The sequence below is a fragment of the Oncorhynchus mykiss genome, chromosome 4, assembly GCF_013265735.2.
Source record: "Oncorhynchus mykiss isolate Arlee chromosome 4, USDA_OmykA_1.1, whole genome shotgun sequence".
NCBI lineage: Eukaryota > Metazoa > Chordata > Actinopteri > Salmoniformes > Salmonidae > Oncorhynchus > Oncorhynchus mykiss.
This window is the reverse complement of record NC_048568.1, coordinates 12692684-12718346: the sequence shown is the minus strand read 5'-3', so window position 1 is coordinate 12718346 and position 25663 is coordinate 12692684. Positions and strand designations below refer to the sequence as shown.

The following is a 25663-nucleotide window of genomic DNA, read 5'->3' as shown; positions in this document are numbered from 1 at the left end:
TCACAAAGTTTATAGTAATTAATCTTAACAGAACATGCAACTCAAATGCAATGGTGTGCTATTCTTACCAAATTCCAATGTCCATAAGGTTAGGGGAATCTTTCTCCAAAGTAAATTGAATTAAATTGCTAAAATTATATAGCCTAATTCAGTCAGAAGGCCCCGCAATTTGTGCAGAGCGCGCGGCAAATACCAAATAGATGATTGTTAAATTCCGATTGTCAGTGAAAAGCAGAGACCCAGCCAAGCATATCTCAATATTTAAAAATAGAATTGTGGAAAAACAGTTTGTAAAACAAATGGCTATTGCTGTAAAGAGAAGACAATGAAAAAATTCCAGTCTGTCTTTTAGGTTACTTTTCACTGAGAATTTTTATAACTATCTTATTGGCACCAGCGAAGAGCATCGTCCATATCCCCGGTGAGTGTGCATATTCACTGTCCTTATTATTGGGTCAGTGCTACTTTTGTTTGTTTTTGGACAATAACTCCCTCCTCCAGGTTAGATTGGGCGTCATGTTGTATTTCTCTCCTCTTTTCGTAGGCCTAATACAGTTGAAGTCAGAAGTTTACATACACTTAGGTTGGAGTCATTAAAACTCTTTTTTTTTCAACCACTCCACAAATGTCTTATTAACAAACTATAGTTTTGGCAAGTCGGTTAGGACATCTACTTTGTGCGTGACACAAGTAATCTTTCCAACAATTGTTTACAGACGGATTATTTCACTTATAATTCACTGTATCACAATTCCAGTGGGTCAGAAGATTACATACACTAAGTTGACTGTGCCTTTAAACAGCTTGGACAATTCCAGAAAATGATGTTATGGCTTTAGGAACTTCTGTTAGGCTAATTGACATCATTTGGAGGCCTACCTGTGGATGTGTTTCAAGGCCTACCTTCAAACAAGCTCTCCGATCTCTGCAGCTATACATAGTCCATCTGTAAATATCCCACCCAGTCTACCTACCTCATCCCCATATTGTTTTTATTTAATTTTCTGCTCTTTTGCACAGCATTATTTCTACGTGTACATCACCATCTGCTCATCTATCACTCCAGTGTTAATTTGCTAAATTGTAATTACTTCGCTACTATGGCCTATTTATTGCCTTACCTCCTCACACCATTTGCACACACTGTATATAGACTTTCTTTTTTTCTACTGTGTTATTGACTACGCTTGTTTATTCCATGTGTAACTTTGTGTTGTTTGTGTCGCACTTCTTTGCTTTATCTTGGCCAGGTCGCAGTTGTAAATGAGAACTTGTTCTCAACTAGCCGACCTGGTTAAATAAAGGTGAAATAAAAAAACTCAGTGCCTCTTTGCTTGACATCATGGGAAAATCAAAAGAAATCAGCCAAGACTTCAGAAAAAAAGTAGACTTCCGCAAGTCTGGTTCATCCATGGAAGTAATTTCCAAATGCCTGAAGGTACCACGTTCATCTGTACAAACAATAGTACGCAAGTATAAACACCATGGGAACACGCAGCCGTCATACCTTTTAGGAAGGAGACGCGTTCTGTCTCCTAGAGATGAACGTACTTGGGTACGAAAAGTGCAAATCAATCCCAGAACAACAGCAAAGGACCTTGTGAAGATGCTGGAGGAAACATGTACAAAAGTATCTATATCCACAGTAAAACGAGTCCTATATCGACATAACCTGAAAGGCTGCTCAGCAAGGAAGAAGCCACTGATCCAAAACCATCATAAAAAATCCAGACTACAACCAACTACACATGGGGACAAAGATCATACTTTTTGGAGAAATGTCCTCTGGTCTGATGAAGCAAAAAATAGAACTGTTTGGCCATAATGGCCATCGTTATGTTTGGAGGAAAAAGGGGAGGCTTGCAAGCTGAAGAACACCATCCCAACCGTGAGGCACGGGGGTGGCAGCATCACGGTGCTTTGCTGCAGGAGGGACTGGTGCAATTCAAAAAATAGATTGCACCATGAGGGAGGAAAGTTATGTGGATATATTGAAGCAACATCTCAAGACATCAGTCAGAAAGTTAAAGCTTGATTGCAAATGGGTGTTCCAAATGGACAATGACCCCAAGCATACTTCCAAAGTTGTGGCAAAATGGCTTAAGGACAACAAAGTCATGGTATTGAAGTGGCCATCACAAAGCCCTGACCTCAAACCTACAGAAAATTTGTGGGCAGAACTGAAAAGGCGTGTGAGCAAGGAGGCCGACAAACCTGGCTCAGTTACACCAGCTCTGTCAGGAGGAATGGGCCACAAATCACCCAACTTATTGTGGGAAGCTTGTGGAAGGCTACCCAAAACATTTGACCCAAATTAAACAATTTAAAGGCAATGCTACCAAATACTAATTAGGTGTATGTAATCTTTTGACCCACTGGGAATGTGATGAAAGAAATAAAAGCTGAAATAAATCATTCTCTACTATTATTCTGATATTTCACATTCTTAAAATAAAGTGGTGATCCTAACTGACCTAGGACAGATAATTTTTGCTCTGATTGAATGTCAGGAATTGTGACAAACGGAGTTTAAATGTATTTGGCTATTTTTCCTACTCCATAGTAGGAAAGTTTACCTAAGCTTGTCGGTCTGTGCGAGAAAGAAATGGCCTATTCCAAACAGACTCTGGGACAGTTGTGGGACGATAGATCCCAAATGCATACAACCAGTAGGCCTAAGCTTCATCCCCCAAAATATAAAAAAGCAATGAGGCTCATGCTGCAGATCAGAACTTTTAGCATACAATTTAGATAAACTGTTATTTCTTCACATTTTAAGGCAGTAGGCTACATGCGAATGTTCGTTCCATAATGCAATTAGCAGGAAAACACCATTTGTGAGGGGTTTCATGTGACAGAGATGAAAATATCCATTAGACATTTTGAAAGAGGGGACATCGAAGTATGCAACAACTAGCATGGCTTGCTCAAATGACTAGGGTTGTGCTTGTGGCTACTGGTCAATAAAATACATTTGATTCGAAAACCAACAGAACATGAGAGGAAAAAGGCATATTCAGTGGCATAGGGAAGTCTTTATAAAATAATTGCCTGCACGTTTGGTTGGATTTTGGCTAGGCTACTTGGAAGCAAGGTAAGACATGCCTCATATGTAGTACAACGTTCAGGTTTCAAACAATTAAGGATATGTTTTCAAAATATGCATACTGCCTCCAGCTCATTGCAAAGTGGTGTGTGATGCACTGAAGCCTGCCTAGTTGCCTATACACTTGATTGGCGAATGGGAACTGTGCTTTAATTACCAGTTGAGAAATAAAACATTAAGCTCTTTTTAATCATGGCCCGCCTAGCACCGCTTGCCTGCCCTCCAGCAGCTCAAGGTGAACATGGTGGGGACTGGGAGGGAGTCGCAGTCCGGGGATGGAGAAGGAGCGAGTCATGGGGATGGTGGGGGATGTGGTGTGTGTGTGCGCATGAAAGGTGTTCCGTCCTTCCCTTATCTAGGTAGGCTTATGTTAAGCAGTTCTAAGGTCTTGTCCAGATTTGCCTTTTTTTTTATCAGACGTTTTAGACAATGTTCATTGTTTTTGTTTGTTTTCGTGTCCATGAATGTCATTGGAAGGTGTTCTGTCCTTCCCTTATCTAAGTGTATTTAACAAATTCCAAGGTCTGTCCAGATTGCCTTATTTGAATCAGAAGTTTTGGTCTATGTTTTTTGTGTTTTTGTGTGCAATAACCAAGGCCTTGTCCGGATTGCTGTCTTTTAAGTTTTCGAGAATGTTCAGTGTGCCATTTTGTGAACTCGATCATTACAGAACTGATGTGCGTTGCGATGACCTTTTATTTCATGTAATTAAAAATGTTGATGCTGATTAAATCCCTGCTTCCCCTCATCGGTATTCAATTAATAGCAAACTGTAGAAGCGCGTAATCATTCATTCGCTTGCAGCAAACCTAAAGCAAGTAACCTTTCAGATATGTTTTTCTCCAGCAAATTTTTGTGTTCTCAGAAAATTCTTGTACAAACTTCTCCTGTATTAAAACTTTGAGACTTTGTCTGATAAATAGGCCAAACACAACCAAGAGAAAATGCAAAGAATGTATTGTTGACACTGCCTTAGAACATTCCATCAATACCACCCCCTCCACACCATACCGCAAGTGCACTCAAACACACACCATCCACAATGCCCTGCAACACTGTCCTTGGTAACATCGCAGCAATTACCATGGTTGGATTCAAGGACTACATGCATTCTCTCTTCCCTTCAACGGTGCCTTACAAAGAGAAACATGTAGCTTACCTTCTTTTATAAGGGCGAAGAATTGCCAGATCGATGATTAAAAAGGTTTGTTTACCTCCGTTCTTTTGGGAATTAGAAGCTTTCTTCAAGGCCTCGTCTGAAAAAGAATTAAGCCATGTGTAATGACGCAGATAAATGAATGTAGTCAATGGTGTATTCTGTGGAGTGATGAGTGTGTGATTGCCATAACAATATATTTTTTGTCTTTAGTTTGGCACTCCATTACATGCCCTCCAGGCTTAGAGAGAGCTTGTACACTACAGTTGGAGAGAGCCTTGAGCTCACTGAGTGAAGTCAGCAGGTGTCAGTCAATCTTCAGATGTGCTCAGAAAGCCTGGCTCTCGGTGGTGTTCTGAGCTCTTTTCAATGTTTCAGTCAGACACCACCTTGTCAGACAGGCCTCTGCTCAGCCGCCCTCAGCGGATGACTCATAACGCCCTCCTGGTTGCATCCCAAATGGCACCCTATACCCTTTATAGTGCACCACTTTTGACCAGGGCCCCTAGGGCTCTTATATTGGCGTTAAACCTCTGAAAAAGACAGGCTCTCTCTCTCTGTCTAAAATCGGCCTTGCCTACTACTTACTAAAACGACGTACTAATTGTACTACCTACTATTTAGAACATACATTTTTGTAACAACTAATGCAGTAAGCAACACATACTAGGCTTACCCATCCAGAGAATGCGTAATGTAATGCACAATTGCATTGATGCCCGACATTATCTCATTATCGGCTATTGTCAAACACACGTGAGTCTAGAAAGATGATTCTCTTCCCCTAAAGTGTGCAGCAAATTCTACTAGATGAAAATACTAAATTAATATAACATCCTGAGATTTAAAACTTATTTTTGAAATTTCACTTCATATAAAAACATCTTATTTTCGCATACCTAACATGCATAGTATTTTGAAGGCAAGTATGGGTATTCGAACATGGCCACGTTCTTCTGTCTGTTGCTGTGAGCTCTGTCAGACAGTCATGTGTGAGGACTTTTGTGTCGGGTGCTTTCTGGGAAATGATGCAACAAGCGTCATTATCCCCATCATTACCTTTTTCATATGTTAGTTGAACGCACGTGACACACCAGAATCGCCACAAGCTCAGCATTACAGAACTTAAGTGTGCATTGGACCCGAACTGCTAATTTACTGCTGAATTACACCAGACAGAATTAAGTCCTTATTGGTACCTCAGGCTCCTGTTGCATGCCAGATCGCTTTGCAGTTGTGTAAAATTCAGTGTAGTGTTTTCATTCATCATTAAGCTTCTAAGCCAGCAACCATCCTGTCTATATGTAGGCTACATACAGTGCCTTGCGAAAGTATTCGGCCCCCTTGAACTTTGCGACCTTTTGCCACATTTCAGGTTTCAAACATAAAGATATAAAACTGTATTTTTTTGTGAAGAATCAACAACAAGTGGGACACAATCATGAAGTGGAACGACATTTATTGGATATTTCAAACTTTTTTAACAAATCAACAACTGAAAAATTGGGCGTGCAAAATTATTCAGCCCCCTTAAGTTAATACTTTGTAACGCCACCTTTTGCTGCGATTACAGCTGTAAGTCGCTTGGGGTATGTCTCCATCAGTTTTGCACATCGAGAGACTGAAATTTTTTCCCATTCCTCCTTGCAAAACAGCTCGAGCTCAGTGAGGTTGGATGGAGAGCATTTGTGAACAGCAGTTTTCAGTTCTTTCCACAGATTCTCGATTGGATTCAGGTCTGGACTTTGACTTGGCCATTCTAACACCTGGATATGTTTATTTTTGAACCATTCCATTGTAGATTTTGCTTTATGTTTTGGATCATTGTCTTGTTGGAAGACAAATCTCCGTCCCAGTCTCAGGTCTTTTGCAGACTCCATCAGGTGTTCTTCCAGAATGGTCCTGTATTTGGCTCCATCCATCTTCCCATCAATTTTAACCATCTTCCCTGTCCCTGCTGAAGAAAAGCAGGCCCAAACCATGATGCTGCCACCACCATGTTTGACAGTGGGGATGGTGTGTTCAGCTGTGTTGCTTTTACGCCAAACATAACGTTTTGCATTGTTGCCAAAAAGTTCAATTTTGTTTTCATCTGACCAGAGCACCTTCTTCCACATGTTTGGTGTGTCTCCCAGGTGGCTTGTGGCAAACTTTAAACAACACTTTTTATGGATATCTTTAAGAAATGGCTTTCTTCTTGCCACTCTTCCATAAAGGCCAGATTTGTGCAATATACGACTGATTGTTGTCCTATGGACAGAGTCTCCCACCTCAGCTGTAGATCTCTGCAGTTCATCCAGAGTGATCATGGGCCTCTTGGCTGCATCTCTGATCAGTCTTCTCCTTGTATGAGCTGAAAGTTTAGAGGGACGGCCAGGTCTTGGTAGATTTGCAGTGGTCTGATACTCCTTCCATTTCAATATTATCGCTTGCACAGTGCTCCTTGGGATGTTTAAAGCTTGGGAAATCTTTTTGTATGCAAATTCTTCATGATGCTCTCTGCGCTTTTGACGGACCTCTGAGACTATCACAGTGCAGGTGCATTTATACGGAGACTTGATTACACACAGGTGGATTGTATTTATCATCATTAGTCATTTAGGTCAACATTGGATCATTCAGAGATCCTCACTGAACTTCTGGAGAGAGTTTGCTGCACAGAAAGTAAAGGGGCTGAATAATTTTGCACGCCCAATTTTTCAGTTTTTGATTTGTTAAAAAAGTTTGAAATATCCAATAAATGTCGTTCCACTTCATGATTGTGTCCCACTTGTTGTTGATTCTTCACAAAAAAATACAGTTTTATATCTTTATATTTGAAGCCTGAAATGTGGCAAAAGGTCGCAAAGTTCAAGGGGGCCGAATACTTTCGCAAGGCACTGTATCTACCTCAAATACCTTGTGCCACTGCACATTGATCTGCCACTGGTACTCCCTGTATCTACTGTAGCTTCTTTCTTGTGTATTTTTATTCCTCGTATTGTTGTTATATTTTTTACTCTGCATCATTGGGAAAGGGCTCGTAAGTAAGCATTTCATGGTCAAATCTACACCTGTTGTATTTTGCACATGACCCAAATATGTATTATTTAATTTAGATTTTAGGTATCACTCTAGGGCTGGAAGAGTGGAGGGTTCGGGCACTGCCGGGGGATATGTTCAGAGGCATAATGGAAATTACCTCTTTGCTCTTATGTTGGAGGGAGGGATCGGCTCCCTGCCTACACTCATGTCTGCAGTAAGTGGATGTGCCACTGCCACCACCTTCAATTGAATTTGAAATACAAAATAATCACTCATCTTGAATACTGAACTGTTTGGTAAAAAACTCATCCTGAGTCAGCAAGTCTTGGACAGTCACTTGCCCAAGATCAGTTTTGGATACACATGGTGGCATATCATCACTTTCAGTGATCATTACACTGAACTGACCAAATCAAATATGGCAGTGTGTATACAGCCATATATGTATACAGTTGTTAGCCTTGTCCCATGCTCATGTCAGCTTGTGTATTTAACAGGGAGGCTTAACCAACTGAGTCTATATTCTTATATAGCAAATGGACTGCCATACTAATTGAGCCACAGGGACCCCATCTTAGCCTGCGTCCCAAATGGCAGTCCAATCCATTTATAGCTCACTTATTTTGACCAGGGCCCTGATCAATAGAAGTGTGCTATGTAGGGAGTGGAGTGAAAGTTGCAGGTATGGAAAATTGCAGGTATGGAAGAAATGATGAGGCAAAACAGTATCGCAGTATTATGAATTCTCCCTCTGTGTGCTCATGGTGTACGTGTCGTGATTCTGTGAAAACCTTGGTGGTTTACTCACAGCCGTCAGATGGCTTTTAATGCTGAACGTGATTTACTGTGCTTTTACTGATAAAAAAAAAATCCCCCTCATTGTCTGGATACGTAGTATGTCTCCATATACACTTACAACACTAGAGAAAAAGTTACTTTCAGTTTTGTACACCAGGTTCAAACAGCTGAAAATACAATATTTTTGGTTATTGAAAATGTATTTCACAGTGGTTTAGACGGTACAATGGTTCTCTGAAATTAGGCGATCTATTCAAATTTTTGCAACACGGACACATTTCTGCACCTTTTAACTAAACATTTGGCAGTCTTACGGCTTGGGGGTAGAAGCTGTTCAGGATCCTGTTGGTTCCAGACTTGGTGCATCAGTACCGCTTGTCATGCGGTAGCAGAGAGAGCAGTCTATGACATGGGTAGCTGGTGTCTTTGAAACTGTTTCGGCCCTTCCTCTGACCACCTGGTATAGAGGTCCTGAATGGCAGGGCCGTACGCCCTACCCTCTGTAAATTAGAGTGAATCTCAGTTTTGCAGTGGGCCTGTGCCACTGAACTACGACCACTATTCTATGGAGAGTTTATCTTGTGTGTCTCTCTATAAGACTGTCCCCTAATCTGGCATAGCCAGTGCAGTGCTCCGGGAGCAGCCATTTGGAGCTGCTTTTATGCACTTCAGAGGAGATTGAGTCTTATGAAAGAGAATAAGGTGTCACTATTCTGTGGTAGATGTGAGCAGCTTGTTTCCATTGCTAAGCTACTGATTTGTGCTCAGTGCAGATATCTCATAAACACCCCCGTTTAACACTTTTTTTTTTCTTAGGTGTGATTTTGTCACTTCAAATGTGAGATTCTCTGACGAGAAATTCAGTTTTGTATCAGATAGTTAATGAATTAATGTTTTGGGCTGATTCTGCAGTTTTATCTGAGAATGATCCATGATCAATCAGGTCAGGATTAAGAAGGTGGTGCTGCTGAGTACGGCCGGGGGGAGTTCCCAGAGGTGGGCAGTGCCCCCCTTTTGGAATCAGAGATTTCTGAGTTTTTGAACACATGTAAATACCATTAAAAAAAATGTTTATAAAAATGTACATAGTGGCACAGTCAGTCCACAAGGTGGCACAGCTCCTCTCTTACCTGCTTTGGGGAGAACCCTGCATAATGATATTAATATTTTGAGTGAAAGATTCTCAGGCGATAACAGACCATTTACATGCAACTGCATTTTTATCATATAGACAGACAGTCACACCAGCTGTGGCTCTGAAATGAAATCATAGCCTTTGTTAATTGTACATTATTTATTGAATGTGTTATTCAACTTAGTTCTTAGTACTTAGTTCAGAGGCTGGCTGCCAGAGCAGCTTCCTCTGAGAGAAGGCGGGGCGGGGCAGCTAGGAGCAGGGATGTGATCTTGTGTGCGTCCCAAATGGTACCCTACCCCCTACGTAGTGCACTACTTTTGGAATAAGGTTTGTAGGGTGCCCTTGTTTTATCTCTAGAATGGTTGCCAAGCACCATTCCCGGCTCGTTCCCTGTGATTGTTACCTTCACAGCCTTTGTAAAACATGCTTTTATTATATCTGGTACAGCGTAGGAGTTCAGGGTTGATGAGAACCAAGCACTCAGGGACAGATCGTTCAATAAAGCATGGAGGTTGCAGTGGTAGTGATTTTTTTTGTATTTTTTATTATGGGAAATGGGTGTGAAGAAGAATAGTGAGCTAGGCATTGTAAATACTACAGATCATCAAGCGCCTTACATGACATTATCACCCACCATTGTATAATATCAATATTAAACGGACCAGCAGGATTGTTGATGGTAAGTTCTTCATATGCGATTTGTTGCGAAGGTGTACGCTGATATCAGACCTGTGGTCTGCAGAGGAAGGTGAAAGAATGTAGGGAGGCCATGCAATTCAGTACTCATCTCTAAAACAAAAGCAATTTAGGTCAAAGGAGTCCATACTAACAAAGGGAAACAGAACAGATAGATTCCAATAAGAACTGTACCATAGAGGCTCAAAATAAGGAAAAACTAAAAAATGTAACTTATTCAACAAAGATCAAGTGTAATATATTAGAATAATAAAGCAAACTGGATGGAATATGGGGGGGAAATGCACCAAATTATTTTTTTAATCTTCTGCATAGAAATGCAACCAAAAATTATTTACTGAAACTTGTTATAAGTGACGGAGTCACCTATGATTCACCAAATTATATTTTGAAAGAGGAAGCTAAGTACTTTAAGCATATGTTTTCATTTATCCTCTAACTGAAGCTAATTGTATGGATTATTTTCCTATTAATAATGCCAAATTAACAGCCGTACAGAAAGACTCATGTGAAAGTACAGAGGAGGAACTTCTTGATGCAATTACAGGCTTTAAGTCTAGGAAAGCTCCAGGGCTGGATGGCATACCAGTGGAGGTATACCAAACCTTTTTTGATGTACTCAAAGGACCATTATTAGCATATTTTAACCACTCCTTTGTAAATGGTAGATTATCAGACACTCAACAAGGTCTGATTTCATTATTACTGAAACAGGATACAAGTGGGAAATAATAAAGATTGGAGGCTCTTTACACTTCAGTGTTGTGATGCAAAGAATTATAGCAAAATATATAGCGCATAGAATTAAAAAAAGGTATTGTCGGACATTATTCATTCTAATCAGACAGGTTTTGTACATGGATACGTTGGAGATAATATAAAGCAAGTACTGGAAACAATAGAACACTATGATAAATCTGGGAAACCAAGCCTGTTATTCATAGCAGACTTTGAAAGGCTTTTGATAAAGTACGATTGGAGTTTATATATAAATGCCTGGAACATTTCAATTTAGGAGAATATCTTATAAAATGGGTTAAAATCATGTATAGTAACCCTAGGATTAAAATAGTAAATAATGGCTACTTCTCAAACTGTGAAGAGGAGTAAAACAAGGTTGTCCACTATCGGCATATCTATTTATTATGGCCATCAAAATGTTAGCTATTAAAATCAGATCCAACAATAATATCAAGGGATTATAAATACAGGGCTTAAAAACAGAGTTGTCATTGTACGCCGATGATTCATGTTTTCTTTTAAATCCACAACTTGGATCCCTCCACAGCATCATAGAGGATCTAGATAATTATTCTAACCTTTCTGGATTACAACCAAATATATGAAATATGATAAGTGTACTTACTATATTACCTATTGGATCACAAAAAAATGCTACTTTTACTTTACAATGTAGTTTACCATTAAAATGGTCTGATGGTGTTGTGGATATACAGTACTTGGTACACATATCCCAAAATAAATAAATCATCTCACTCCAATAAATCTTTATTGAAAGTTAACATTAATTCATAAGATCTTGCTACCATGGAAAGGTAAATACCTTTCTATTTGTGGCAAACACTTTAGTCATATAATTCAACGGGCAAATATTATTACATATTAAAGCATTAGACCTCTCACTAAAGGCTTCAGTCATTCAAAATATATACTTAAATCCAAACTAGTTCTCTAGCAAATTAGTAAGAATGTCTCACCCTATGTTCAAGAAAGGCCTTTTCTCTTTATTCAGACCTCTCACTTTCAGTTACTCATCTCCCAAATATCGCTGTTTTTAAAACAAGCCATAGAAAATTGGTTGCAATTTCAATTTAATCCACCAGAAAGACAGAACAAATAATACAACAAATATTGTGGTAAAACTCTAATTATACGAATTGATCAAAATTATATCGGAAATTATATCATAAATACGACTGTTGGAGTTATGTCATACATGCAGCTAACTAAAACATGTCTGCTCTGCCCAAAATTACAACCAACTAGTTGCAATTTTACCGCAAAAATGGAAGAGGAAAGTGGAAGGGGGGGGGGGGGGGGGAGAAAGTAAGGAACTTGTCTGTCGGCCCTTCATTAAAGACCATAATTGGTTAAAGAAAATGTTGATGAATAAAAAGTATATCAGTTTCATTTAAGGACCAACAAATGACAGCTGTGGCATATAGATTGCAATATAGTATGGAAGAGATTTTTGACATACCGATTCCATGGCACATGGTTTATAAACTGATATGCAAAACGATGCCGGATTCAAAACTTTGAATTTTTCCATTTAAATTATTACACAGAATTCTTGCAACCAACCTAATGTTATTTATATGGGGGATGCAACCTTCACAGCTCTACAGATTCTGCTGCGAGGAGGCAGAATCATTAGGTTATTTGTTTTGGTACTGTCCATATGTAGCTTGTTTTTGGTCACAGGTTCAGGAATTGCTGAAGAATTGCAATATTTACCTGGAGCTAACTGGGCTGATAGCACTACTGGGCATTCTGTAAAGTCATACTCAATCGATTAATAATGTATTACTTTAAGCAAAAAAATATATTTTCAATTTACAATCTGTAGAAACCATGAGAATAGAAAGGTTCAGAACTTTTGTGAAACATCACAGCACAGTTGAAAAATATATGGCAAATAGAAATCCAATATGGATGGTGTTAAGAGATAGATGGGAGGGGTTGAATGGAGCTGAAGTTTTGGACTAACAACAAGAACTAATGTGAAACATACTGTGCTCGTAAAACGTGCATAGGTTAAAACGGGCCTTCTTTAGACTAGTTGAATATCTGGAGCATCAGCATTTGCGGGTTTGGTTACAGGCTCAAAATGTCCAGAAACAAATAACTTTCTTCTCAAACTCGTCAGTCTATTCTTGTTCTGCGAAACGAAGGCTGTTCCATGCGAGAAATTGCCAAGAAACTGAAGATCTCGAACAACGCTGTGTACTACTCCCTTCACAGAACAGCGCAAACTGGCGCTAACCAAAATAGAAAGAGTGGGAGGCCCCGGTGCACAACTAAGCTAGAGGACAAGTACATTATGTCTAGTTTGAGAAACAGACACCTCCCCATTCCTCATCTGGCAGCTTCATTAAATAGTACCCGCCAAACACCAGTCTCAACAGTGAAGAGGCGACTCCGGGATTCTGGCCTTCTAGGCAGAGTTGCAAAGAAAAAAACATATCTCACACTGGCAAAAAGAAAGAAAAGATTAAGATGGACAAAGAACACAGACACTGGACAGAGGAAGATTGGGAAAAAAGTGTTATAGACGGACACATCTAAGTTTGAGGTGTTCGGATCACAAAGAAGAACATTCGTGAGACGCAGAAATAATGAAAAGATGCTGGAGGAGTGCTTGACGCCATGTGATGGTCTGGGAGTGCTTTGGTGGGGGTCGAGTGGGAGATTTGTACAGGGTATAAGGGATCTTGAAGAAGGAAGGCTATCACTCCATTTTGCAACGCCATGCCATAGTGCCCATCAAGCCAATTCACCTTGTGGGAGGTTTTTCAGGAAGCATGGGGTGAAATCTCTTCAGATTACCTCAACGAATTGACAACTTGAAGGCCAAAGGTCTGTAAGGCTGTAATTGCTGCAAATGGAGGATTCTTTGACGAAAGCAAAGTTTGAAGGACACTATTATTATTTCAATTAAAAATCATTATAACCTTGTCAACATCTTGACTGTATTTCCTTTTCATTTCCTTTTCATTTCATGTATGTTTTCATGGAAAACAAGGACATTTCTAAGTGGCCCCAAACTTTTGAGAATTGAACAATAAATTAATCATATATTATAACTAGGAAAATATATTTCATTGTACAAAAAATATTATTGCATAAACCAATGGCGTATAAATTAACTTGTAGTTGCAGTGTGGAAGTTGGAGAGGGATAACGTAACGATTCCTGTGGCCACTGACAACGCTAGAAATATCGTAAATGCAGTCACAGCACAGTTGCTGAATTGGGGCCACAGATGGGATGCTTTGCTCACGTTATTAATCTGCATCTCAAAAAACAATGTCAGTGAATCCAATCTCTCGCCTCCTAGCCAAGACCAGGAAGGTGGTATCCTTCTTTCATAAAAGCACAACTGCTGCTCATGTTTTCAAGACAAAACAGGAGATGTTGGAGCTGCCAAACCACAAACTAATCCAGGATGTCCCTACTAGATGGAATTCAATTTAATGGATGTCAAGACTGCTATCAGAGTTCATCTGGAGCCTAGATATGCTGACCCTGGTGTCCAAGACTTCTTACACAAGATCACCGCTTTGGACCCCCGGTTCAAGTCCCTGCTGCACCTGGATGCTGCTGCTCATCTGAGAGTCTACAATGAACTCACAGCAGAGATTGTGACCAATATACAACAGGTATTGTATTTATTTTGTTAATAGGACATTTATTATTTTATTAATTAGTGATTCAACAATTAATTATGAAGTAATAATTGTAATTGTCAAAATAATGTCTGATTTATATATTTCTAACAGCAAATTATATTTTTAAAGCCACTTCAGAGAGAGTCATTTTCATCTAATTTAATTCTACAGGGTCAAGCCCTCTCCAGAGATGGCAAATGACAGGGGTTGTCCTCCAGAAAATAAGTCTACCATGGCTGAGCTTTTTGAGGAGGAGTTCACGACCCAGGAGCAGGGAACCAAGTAAAAGATCAAGGTTGTAGAGGAGCTGGTGACCTCATACAGGGAAGTGGACTTTATTCCCCTGGATGCTAATCCACTTACATGGTGGAAGACCAAAGAGTTAATATACTCTCATGTTCCCATTTTAGCAAGGCGCTACCCGGCTGTGCCTGGGACCTCTGTTCCTAGCGAGAGGGTATTCTCCACAAAGGCTGACATTGTCACAGCAAGCCGATCTGTGCTCACTGTAGATAATGTAGATAGACTGATCTTCTTAAAGAAAAACGTGAAAATCTGAGTTTTAATTTTTAATTGTTTTCAAGTAACCAGTCTCAAGTGGTCCTCATTTTGCTTAAGGCACTGCTATGTGACTTAATTTTGATATATGCTGCTGGACTATGCACTCTTGTTGAAGTTCTGTTTTTAAATGACTATTTTATTTCATGTTTTTGTTGTCCCTTTGTTTCCATATGCTCCTGGGAATTCAAGCTACCCATGTTTACTATTATAATAATGGAAATCTAAATACAAATGACATATTTCTCAGGCATTTATTTTGTCGATGTATCGAAACCATACCGAACCGTGACACCACTGTACCGTACCGAACTGTGAGTTTTGTGAACCGTTTCACCAAAAAATATATGGGTGATTGGAAGTGATGCAGACAATTTAATTGATGGAAGCTACAATCTATCTGCAATATTAAAGCTGATCTACCCACACAACAACAAAAAAGATTGCAGGGAGGATGGCATGCTTGTTGTTGTTTTAATGTTACTCAGCCCTTCTCCGACCCAACTATGATTCATTACTGTGCCACTATGTGAAATGTAACCTTGACGTTCAATTGTAGGGGAGAAAAATACACTGACTTCCATTCCATCACCATGGCATGAAGATGGGTACTCCATTTTACCTTTTGTCTCTCCGTCGAGTGCAACGCTAGTCATCAGGTACAGTAGTTAATCCCTCCTTCCGCTTGACGTCTCCTGTGGAAGCCTGATAGATCTCCTAATAGGACTGTGTGATTTCATCTTCTCTGCAGGCCTTCCAGGCGAAGGCTTTGTGAATCCTGCCTTAACAGGTTTAGCATGAAAGCCTGGGCTGCTGGGCTGCGGCCCCCTCTCTGTAGCTTCCAAGCAACCATAGCTCCAAGGGAACTTCCTCTGGAGGTGGGTGCGTCGGTGTAGGTCTCCCTTGGCTCATCTTTCCTCACCCTGTGTTCACCTCTCCCTGTCTCCCTCTTTCAATCTCTCTCTCAGATGGCTTGGAGGTGGTGGGTGTACTATGGTGTCAAAGAACTGAAAGGGAACTCCAGATAGACCGGTGTTCCTCCTACATAGAGTTGCATCATAAAGACAACAGCAGTTATTTTTTGTCTGGCTGGAAGCAGAATAATTGCATTCTTTATATGGAAAGTAGAACTTCAGTATGGAACCGGAATGACTCACTATTATTCCATTCCAGGTTGCCCTGATGCTTCTCTTTAGTGGTAATAGTCACTGTCAAATACTGTCTCGGGTTATCTACTGCCAGCTGAAGGAACCATTACCACTACTTTATCTAATTTTCCAACTGTGGCAATTGGCAGGTCTTCACCACTTAGCCACCGAGCAGCCATTCTGATAGAGGCTTATTTCATTATTTCCCCCTAAAGCATTCTTTGCATCTTAACGGTGTTTGACATTTGAGAATTTGACTCCCGAAATCAATCGCGCCTCACGATAAAGAAATCTGGCTGGTACAGGTCTGTGTGTTTAGCTCCATTGTGATGAAACATTGTTTCTAAGTAATAAGCGGATACCTCACATTTCCTACGTGTTGACTGTGCCTCGGCTTATGCCGCTTGTTGACAGCCTCTTAATCTCACCTTTCCGCTCATCTGTGTTGTTCCATGTCATTTCAGCAAGCCATGACACCCACCCTTTCAGATTGTTCTGAAATCGTTTCTGTAGTTAGAAACGGTAAGATTAGCATACCTGCAACATTATTTTGTTGAAATATAATTTGATTTGAGAAATTAAGCTAATTGATTGCACCCAAATTGGGATTTTTTAAATTATAGGATTCATATAATATTCAATAAAGATGGTACATAACATCTGATTTGGACATGCAATTTTTTTTTAACAATGAGTAAGACATGAGGATTCCAAAGAAATGGTTCAAAGCCACCAACCGACTTCCATTGCCAATCCCAACACAACAATGAATATACAATATCAGTTCACTATGTTTGACAAGTAATATGGAGCTGCGGCTTGGAGTGTTGTTTCTTCATCTTATGTAATGCATTCTCTGAATTATTATTTTTTTTGTCAGAAATTAGTAATTGAAGTTCAGTTTATTTCCCATCCTGATCCTACATCCTTATATTACCACCTGACCACTAGATGGTGCTGTTCCGGCTATTAGGTGATTTATTCTTTTTTAATCACCCAACATTTAATTTTGGTTTCCTTAGCCTGTAAGCAGTCTATTGAAAAGGTATGACAGCAACCCATGTTTTGGTTATGTTTACCTGGCCACTGTTTCAAATGCTAACTTTGTAGCATTTGTTGCACAAATCCAATGTAAGTCAATGGTACCTTCGAAATAGTGGCCAGGTAAACAAAATCAAAGCATGGTTTGCTGTCGTACCTTGTCCATAGACTGCTTACAGGCTAAGGAAACCAATATGTAATTTTGTAATTTGGGTGAACTATCCATTTAACATTGAGGGGGTGGGGGGATTCTTAAAAAAGAATCAACTAAAAGCAGGAGCAGCACCCTGTAGTGGACAGAACCTAGTAATGTCAGGATGTAGGATGGGACATAAACCTAACAACTTCAATGACTTTCTCTGAACAGGGGAAAAAACATCACCAAATTAATTGAGAATGCTTTACATAGGATGAAGAAACAATACTCTGATCCGCAGCTCCATACTACTCGTCAAACAGAGAACTGATACTGTATACTTGTTTGATGGGTTGGGATCGGCGTGGGGGGCCCGTGTGTGGCTTTTGACCCTTTCTTTGGAATGCTCAGTCTTACTCATTGTTAGATTTTTTTGGGATCCAAATCAGATGTTGTGTACTACGTTTATTTAATATTATATGAATCCTATAATTTAAAATGGCCAATTTGGGTGCAATCAATTGACTTAATTTATCAGAAATAAAATTATATTTCAACAAAATATTGTTGAAGAAATGCTAATGTTATCTGTTTCTAAGTACAGAAATGATCTCAGAACGATCTGAGATGGTGGGTGTCTCAATCCTCTTGTGCTTTTTGAGGTGGAACGACCTCTTCTTTCTTCTCATTCCTCCTCCTGACTTCAGAGTGCAGAAGCGCCATCTGAAGTACCTCTGTCTCCTAGCTACAGGCTCTTGTACCATGCACACAGCCTAATCTAACTTAAATGTCAGATTCTGACAATACAGAGAGAAAGACTCTTCATTCTCCATGATTAGACATGATGACTAAGTGTCACTGACTCCAGTCACTCGGCAAGTTTGATACAGTGATGACAGTTCTGTATTAATATGATTGTTGTTATGTTCCTGCCTTGTATAATGCTGTTTGTATTTCAGCTCCGTCTCCTCTCTCTCCTAGTGGATATGATACCTTAACCTGCCTTCTGGCTAATGCAGGACTGTACTTATAGAGGAGCAATGGCATTTTTTGTCCGTTATCCCGTTTACTACTCATGTTATAGCACTTATGGCACATGGAGAAAAATAACTCCTGGCTAATTGTTTGTAAACCATTGAGATTGTAAAACTATGGATACGAAAGAGTGGCAAGAAGGACTCTTATGATCTTCCTTTGTTGTTCATCTCTTGGTTGTTTTCATGACTTACGTTGGCATTAATTCACGCTCTGGTTGTTGTAAAGAGACTGCAATGTGACATTTGGAGATATTTTAGCAGCCACGTTGCATTGCTACCACCACCCGTGGTGACATTTTGAAATGTGTCACGCATTTTCGACTGTTTTCAGCATTTGTTCTGTGTTTGAGTAAAATGCTGTTTGCATAGATAATGAGTATATGATGAGCTGCCATGGCAATGAAATTGAACTCCACTTTAATTTATATTTCACTGTTATTTATGGACATGTAAATGTAGTTGTTTGTTCACAACAATGGTAGTGTTTGCATGCAGGGTACTTTGTCTGTCTGACTTGTCTGAAAGAAAGAATCAGTGGTGGAAAAAGTACCCAATTTTCATACTTGAGTAAAAGTAAAGATACCTTAATAGAAAAGGAAAAATAAGTCACCCAGTAAAATACTACTTGAGTAAAAGTCTGAGCGTATTTGGTTTTACTTATACTTAAGTATCAAAAGTAAATGTAATTGCTAAAATATACTCAAGTATCAAAATTATAAGTATTAAATACTTTTTAAAAAATCTATATACAGTGGGGAGAACAAGTATTTGATACACTGCCGATTTTGCAGGTTTTCCTACTTACAAAGCATGTAGAGGTCTGTAATTTTTATCATAGGTACACTTCAACTGTGAGAGACGGAATCTAAAATACAAATCCTGAAAATCACATTGTATGATTTTTAAGTAATTAATTTGCATTTTATTGCACAACATAAGTATTTGATTACCTACCAACCAGTAAGAATTCCGTCTCTCACAGACCTGTTCGTTTTTCTTTAAGAAGCCCTCCTGTTCTCCAATCATTACCTGTATTAACTGCACCTGTTTGAACTCGTTACCTGTATAAAAGACACCTGTCCACACACTCAATCAAACAGACTCCAACCTCTGCAAAATGGCCAAGACCAGTGAGCTTTGTAAGGACATCAGGGATACAATTGTAGACCTGCACAAGGACAATAGGCAAGCAGCTTGGTGAGAAGGCAACAACTGTTGGAGCAATTATTAGAAAATGGAAGGAGTTCAAGATGACGGTCAATCACCCTCGGTCTGGGGCTCCATGCAAGATCTCACCTCGTGGGGCATCAATGATCATGAGGAAGGTGAGGGATCAGCCCAGAACTACACGGCAGGACCTGGTCAATGACCTGAAGAGAGCTGGGACCACAGTCTCAAAGAACCATTAGTAACACACTACGCCGTCATGGATTAAAATCCTGCAGCGTACGCAAGGTCCCCCTGCTCAAGCCAGCGCATGTCAAGGCCCGTCTGAAGTTTACCAATGACCATCTGGATGATCCAGAGGAGGAATGGGAGAAGGTCATGTGGTCTGATGAGACAAAAATAGAGCTTTTTGGTCTAAACTCCACTTGCCGTGTTTGGAGAAAGAAGAAAGATGTGTACAACCCCAAGAACACCATCCCAACCGTGAAGCATGGAGGTGGAAACATCATTCTTTGGGGATGCTTTTCTGCAGAGGGGACAGGACGACTGCACTGTATTAAGGGGAGGATGGATGGGGCCATGTATCGCGAGATCTTGGCCAACAACCTCCTTCCCTCAGTAAGAGCATTGAAGATGTGTCGTGGCTGGGTCTTCCAGCATGACAACGACCCGAAACACACAGCCACTAAGGAGTGGCTCCGTAAGAAGCATCTCAAGGTCCTGGAGTGGCCTAGCCAGTCTCCAGACCTGAACCCAATAGAACATCTTTGGAGGGAGCTGAAAGTCCGTGTTGCCCAGCGACAGCCCTGAAACCTGAAGGATCTGGAGAAGGTCTGTATGGAGGAGTGGGCCAAAATCCCTGCTGCAGTGTGTGCAAACCTGGTCAAGAACTACAGGAAACGTATGATCTCTGTAATTGCAAACAAAGGTTTCTGTACCAAATATTAATTTCTGCTTTTTTGATGTATCAAATACTTATGTCATGCAATAAATGCAAATTAATTACTTAAAAATCATACAATGTGATTTTCTGGATTTTTGTTTTAGGTTCTGTCTCATAGTTGAAGTGTACATATGATAAAAATGACAGACGTCTACATGCTTTGTAAGTAGGAAACACTGCCGATTTTGCAGGTTATCAAATACTTGTTCTCCCCACTGTATTAAGCAAACCAGACGGCACCATTTCATTTGGTTAGTTATTTATTTTTTACGGATAGCCATGGGCTGTCTCCAACACTCAAAACATAATTTACATATTAAGCATGTGTGTTTAGTAAGTCCGCCAGATCAGAGGCAGTATGGCTGACCAGGGTTGTTCTCTTGATAATTGTGTGAATTGGAACATTTTTGTCCTTCTACATAAGTGCTTTACACCACTGGAAAGATGAATGAATGAACTGAACTGTGAGTTGAGTTGAGTTTATTCGTACTTTGAGGCTGCTGTACAGTGCCCATATTAATAGCAGATTGGTATTTATTGGGATGACTCATGTACTGCAGCCTCTGTACTGCAGACAGCTCTGTAGGGTAGTCACTAGCTGGCACATTCACAAAGTCATACAATCTTATTTTAAACCTAAACCTAACTTTAAGCCGAACATTAACCGCACTGCTAACCTTATGCCTAACTTCAAATTAAGACCGAAAAACAAATTTTTGTTTTCATGAATTTTTACAATATATTGCACATTTTTACTTTGCCACTGGCCCATCTAGTAGAAATCGCTCTGCCTCCAGGATAAGATTCATCCCAATAAACTGCATATTCATATTAATACCTGCTCCCTGATGCCCCTACGCCTAGCTTTGGGCTGTATCTGTCTCTCCCATCTGGCAGCTGTCTGTGCCTCTGTTGAACAGCCTGGCTGGCTGCTTGCGTCCCTCCCTTCCTCCTCTAGGCTTTTTACCACAGGGCCCCAGCTTGCTGCTACCTCCGCATCAGGGCCAACATCACTAATAATAATACAGCCAGCCTGCATGTCGCCACAGACAGCTCCAACTCCGCTCTTTTATATTAGGCCACACAGTGAAACAGCTGATTGTGGATCTTCTACAGATGCACCTTTTTGAGAGCCTTCTGTCGAGCAGCATCACCGCCTGGTAAGGCAACTGCACCACCCGCTACGCTACCTCATGGCTCTCCAGAGGTTGGTGTGGTCAGCCCAACGCATCACCGGTGGCACACTGCCTGACCTCCCAGGACATTTACAGTACTCTGTCCAAGGAAGGCCAAGAAGATAATTAAGGGCCTCAGCCACCCGAGCACAGGCTGTTCACTCTGCTACCATCTAGCAGACAGAGGCCGAAAGACTGAGAAACAGCTTCTATCACCAGGCCATCAGACTGTTGAACAGCCATCACTAGCCGGCTATCTACAATTTGATTGTTTGTTTTTTTCTTCTCATCAATCTTCACACAATACCCGATAATGACAAAGTAAAAACAGGTTTTAATAATTTTGTTCTAATGTTTTATAAATAAAACTCTGAAATATCACATTTACATAAGTATTCAGACCCTTTAATCAGTACTTTGTTGAAGCACCGTTAGCAGTGATTACAGCCTCGAGTCTTCTTGGGTATGACACTACAAGCTTGGCACACCTGTATTTGGGGAGTTTCTCCCATTCTTCTCTGCAAATCCTCTCAAGCGCTGTCAAGTTGGATGGAGAGCGTTGCTGCACAGCTATTTTCAGGCCTCCAGAGATGTTCGATCGAGTTCAAGTCCGGGCTCTGGCTGGGCCACTCAAGGACATTCAGAGATTTGTCCCAAAGACACTCCTGCGTTGTCTTGGCTGTGTGCTTACTGTCTTTGTCCTCTTGGAAGGTGAACCTTCACCCCAGTATGAGGTGCTGAGCGCTCTGGAGAAGGTTTTCATAAAGAATCTCTCTACACTTTGCTCCGTTCATCTTTGCCTCGATCCTGACTAGTTTCCCAGTCCCTGCCGCTGAATAACTTCCCCACAGTATGATGCTGCCACCTCCATGCTTCACCGTAGGGATGGTGCTAGGTTTCCTCCAGATGTGGCTCTTGGCATTCAGGCCAAAGATTTGAATCTTGGTTTCATCAGATCTTGTTTCTCTTTCTTTTTTTTTCTTCTTTTTTTTAACCCCCTTTTTCACCCAATTTCATGGTATCCAATTGTCTCATCACCACAACTCCCATACGGGCTCGGGAGAGACGAAGGTTGAAAGTCATGCGTCCTCCGATACACAACCCAACTAAGCCGCACTGCTTCTTAACACAGCGCGCATCCAAGCCAGCCGCACCAATGTGTCGGAGGAAACACCGTGCTCCTGGCAACCTTGGTTAGCGTGCACTGCGCCCGGCCCGCCACAGGAGTCGCTGGTGCGCGATGAGACAACGATATCCCTACCGGCCAAGCCCTCCCTAACCCGGACGACGCTAGGCCAATTGTGCGTCGCCCCACGAACCTCCCGGTCACGGCCGGTTACGACAGAGCCTGGGCACGAACCCAGAGTATCTGGTGGCACAGCTGGCGCTGCAGTACAGCGCCTTTAACCTCTGCGCCACCCAGGAGGCCGAATCTTGTTTCTCATGGGCTGAGAGTCATTTAGGTGCCTTTTGGCAAGTCCAAGAGTGCTGTCATGTGCCTTTTACTGAGGAGTGGCTTCCATCTGGTCACTCTACCATAAAGCCCTGATTTTGGTTGAGTGCTGTAGAAATGGTTGTCCTTCTGGAAGGTTCTCCCATCTCCAAAGATGAACTCTAGAGCTCTGTCAGAGTGACCATCGGGTTCTTGTTCACCTCCCTGACCAAGGCCCTTCTCCCCCGATTGCTCAAGTTTGGCCGGGCAGCCAGCTCTAAGAAGAATCTTGGTGGTTCCAAACGTCTTCCATTTAAGAATGGTGGAAGCCACTGTGTTGTTGGGCACCTTCAATGCTGCACAATTTTTTTGGTACCCTTCTCGAGATCTGTCTCGGAGCTCTACGGACAATTCCTTCGACCTCATAGCTTGGTTTTTGCTCTGACATGTGCTGTCAACTGTGGGGCCTTACATAGACAGGTGTGTGCCTTTCCAAATCATGTCCAATCAATTGAATTTACAACAGGTAGACTCCGATCAAGTTGTAGAAACATCTCAAGGATGATTAATGAAAACAGGATGTACCTCAGTTCAATTTTGAATCTCAAAACAAAGGGTCTGAATACTTATGTAAATAAGGTATTTCTGTTTTTTATTTTTTGCAAAAAATGTCTAAAACCTGTTTTTGCTTTGTAATTATGGGGTATTGTGTGTATAATAAGGCTGTAACAATATGTGGAATAAGTCAAGGAGTATGAATCATTTCTGAAGACACTATCTACTTTGGATTGTGATTATTATTTTTTTTAAATTATATTTGTTGCTAGCCATTCTACTGCACCTTTGGAGCTAGTAACAAAAGCATTTCGCTTCACCTGCTTTAACACATGCAAACCTGTGACCAAAGCTTTTATTTTGGTTCAAATGTTCTGCAATTGTTGTCACGGTTTTCAGCGTGAGACTTAGCAGTATTGTGCAGACTTGTCTTTGTTGTCAGCCAGTGTCATTTCTGTACTTAGATTCATCCCCACAGTGTTTGATTCAACATGGACTGGGTGCTTCTCATCCTCAGGATACAAAGCCTTAGACTATTAGGTCATATTCCCAACTGCACGATTCATTTTGAGTTTAGGCTATATGCTTACTCTATAATGTAAGCCATGGTCATATTAGTACTTCAAGGTAAATCTTAGCAAGAATGTTAGTCCTCTTTGTTCCTGGAGGAACATAGGGTCTGTACTGAAGATTTCCAATGCAAATTCTGTTGTGACCATAAATCTTAAACTAAACTCTCTGGCCCTGAGCTTTAACGCCTAACTTATACCACTCTAAATGTTCTGCTCTTGGCTGTCTTTATTTGAAGACCATATTCCGCTAGCTGATTATGTAGTACAGCTTAATCTCAGATGAATATAGCTTTTACAGTAGCCTATCTAAGTCTCCTCTCCTGGGGATGCCTCAGCCAATATGGTACTGTAGATTGTCTTTCGCTGAACATCTGTCATCCTTAATCGAGGAGCTGAACAAGCCTATCTTTTCCTGCCATCATGAGCCTAATTATTTATGTGGTCTGTGATATTTCGGTCATTAACCTAAGCCTAAACTGTCAAATGGTGTGCAACTGTGCATTGATGTTTCCAGCTTGATTGATGTGATATCAATCACTGAGATGAGTGCTTGATACTGATACAGTAACACGATAGACAATACATTGTGCGTTACTGTATATTGATAGATTGGTGGGTGGAAAAGAGAGCCTCCAGCATAGTTCTACAAGGATTGCTTTTCTGTCTTATAATAGAAACCATGGTGTCGTCCCAAATGGCACCCTATACCCTACATAGCGCACTACTTTTGACAAGATGGCCAATAGGGCTCTGGTCAAAAGTAGTGCACTATAAAGGTAATAGGGTGCCTTTTGGGATGCAATCCATGGTTATTTTGTGTGAGCTTATAGGAGGATATAGATGTCATTCTATTAACCAGACTCCAGCTTGTTATTTCCATTCCTTGCTGTACAGTAACTGTCTGTCTGTCCTGTTGCTGATGATATCTCCTGTTGTGGTTTTCCAGCTCCTGGAAGGCAGCTTCACGTCCCAGGTCAGCCATGAAGTCGACGGCCTTATCTTCCAGCCTTGCGGGGTGAGTCTGTCTTAAACACTGTTATTTGTGTCAAAGCACTGGGTTATGTCTACAGGCTAATTGCACAGCAGCACCAAGTTTTCATCGACCTCCCTCTAATAATAAGGCAGCGGGGTAGGACACCGCCTCAGGTTTCTGGAGAAGGTTATTTGTTGGGCTCACTCTTTGTCAGTCACCTCTACCTGCCCTCCTGTCACTGTGAAGGAAGGGATGCCCAAAACTGCACTCACACAGTCCACAGGTCAGACACGTGTGGAACAGCCACTGTCAGCACTGTGAAAGGGTCAAGGTAGGAAGGCCATCTCTGCTTTGTGTTGGTGGGAAATAGCCTTCTCTACCAACACTACTCTTACAATGTTGTGATGATATTATTACAGCAGCGGTCCCGGGGAAGATTACCCTTCTATGGGGAATGAATCGTGGACTTACATCATCTGCCTCCCTCAAGGAGGGACAGTGTCCCCTATTTGGATAGTTTGCAGAGATGTGTTTTTCTCTGGAGAGATGCAACATGGCTCTGTACATAGTAAATTAATTAGCACAACATCACCTCA

At 40.9% G+C, this 25663-nt stretch overlaps 1 protein-coding gene across 2 annotated transcripts in view; it reads left to right on the top strand.

Moving 5' to 3' along the window:
- The window catches only part of rngtt (RNA guanylyltransferase and 5'-phosphatase), a 145413-nt gene that overhangs the window by 73402 nt on the left and 46348 nt on the right, over positions 1-25663 (top strand). For both annotated transcript variants that reach the window (XM_036975656.1, XM_021600224.2), the window contains exon 13: positions 25041-25109. In XM_036975656.1, coding sequence (XP_036831551.1) covers positions 25041-25109 — 69 coding nt within the window. The remainder of the gene's footprint in view (positions 1-25040; positions 25110-25663) is intronic.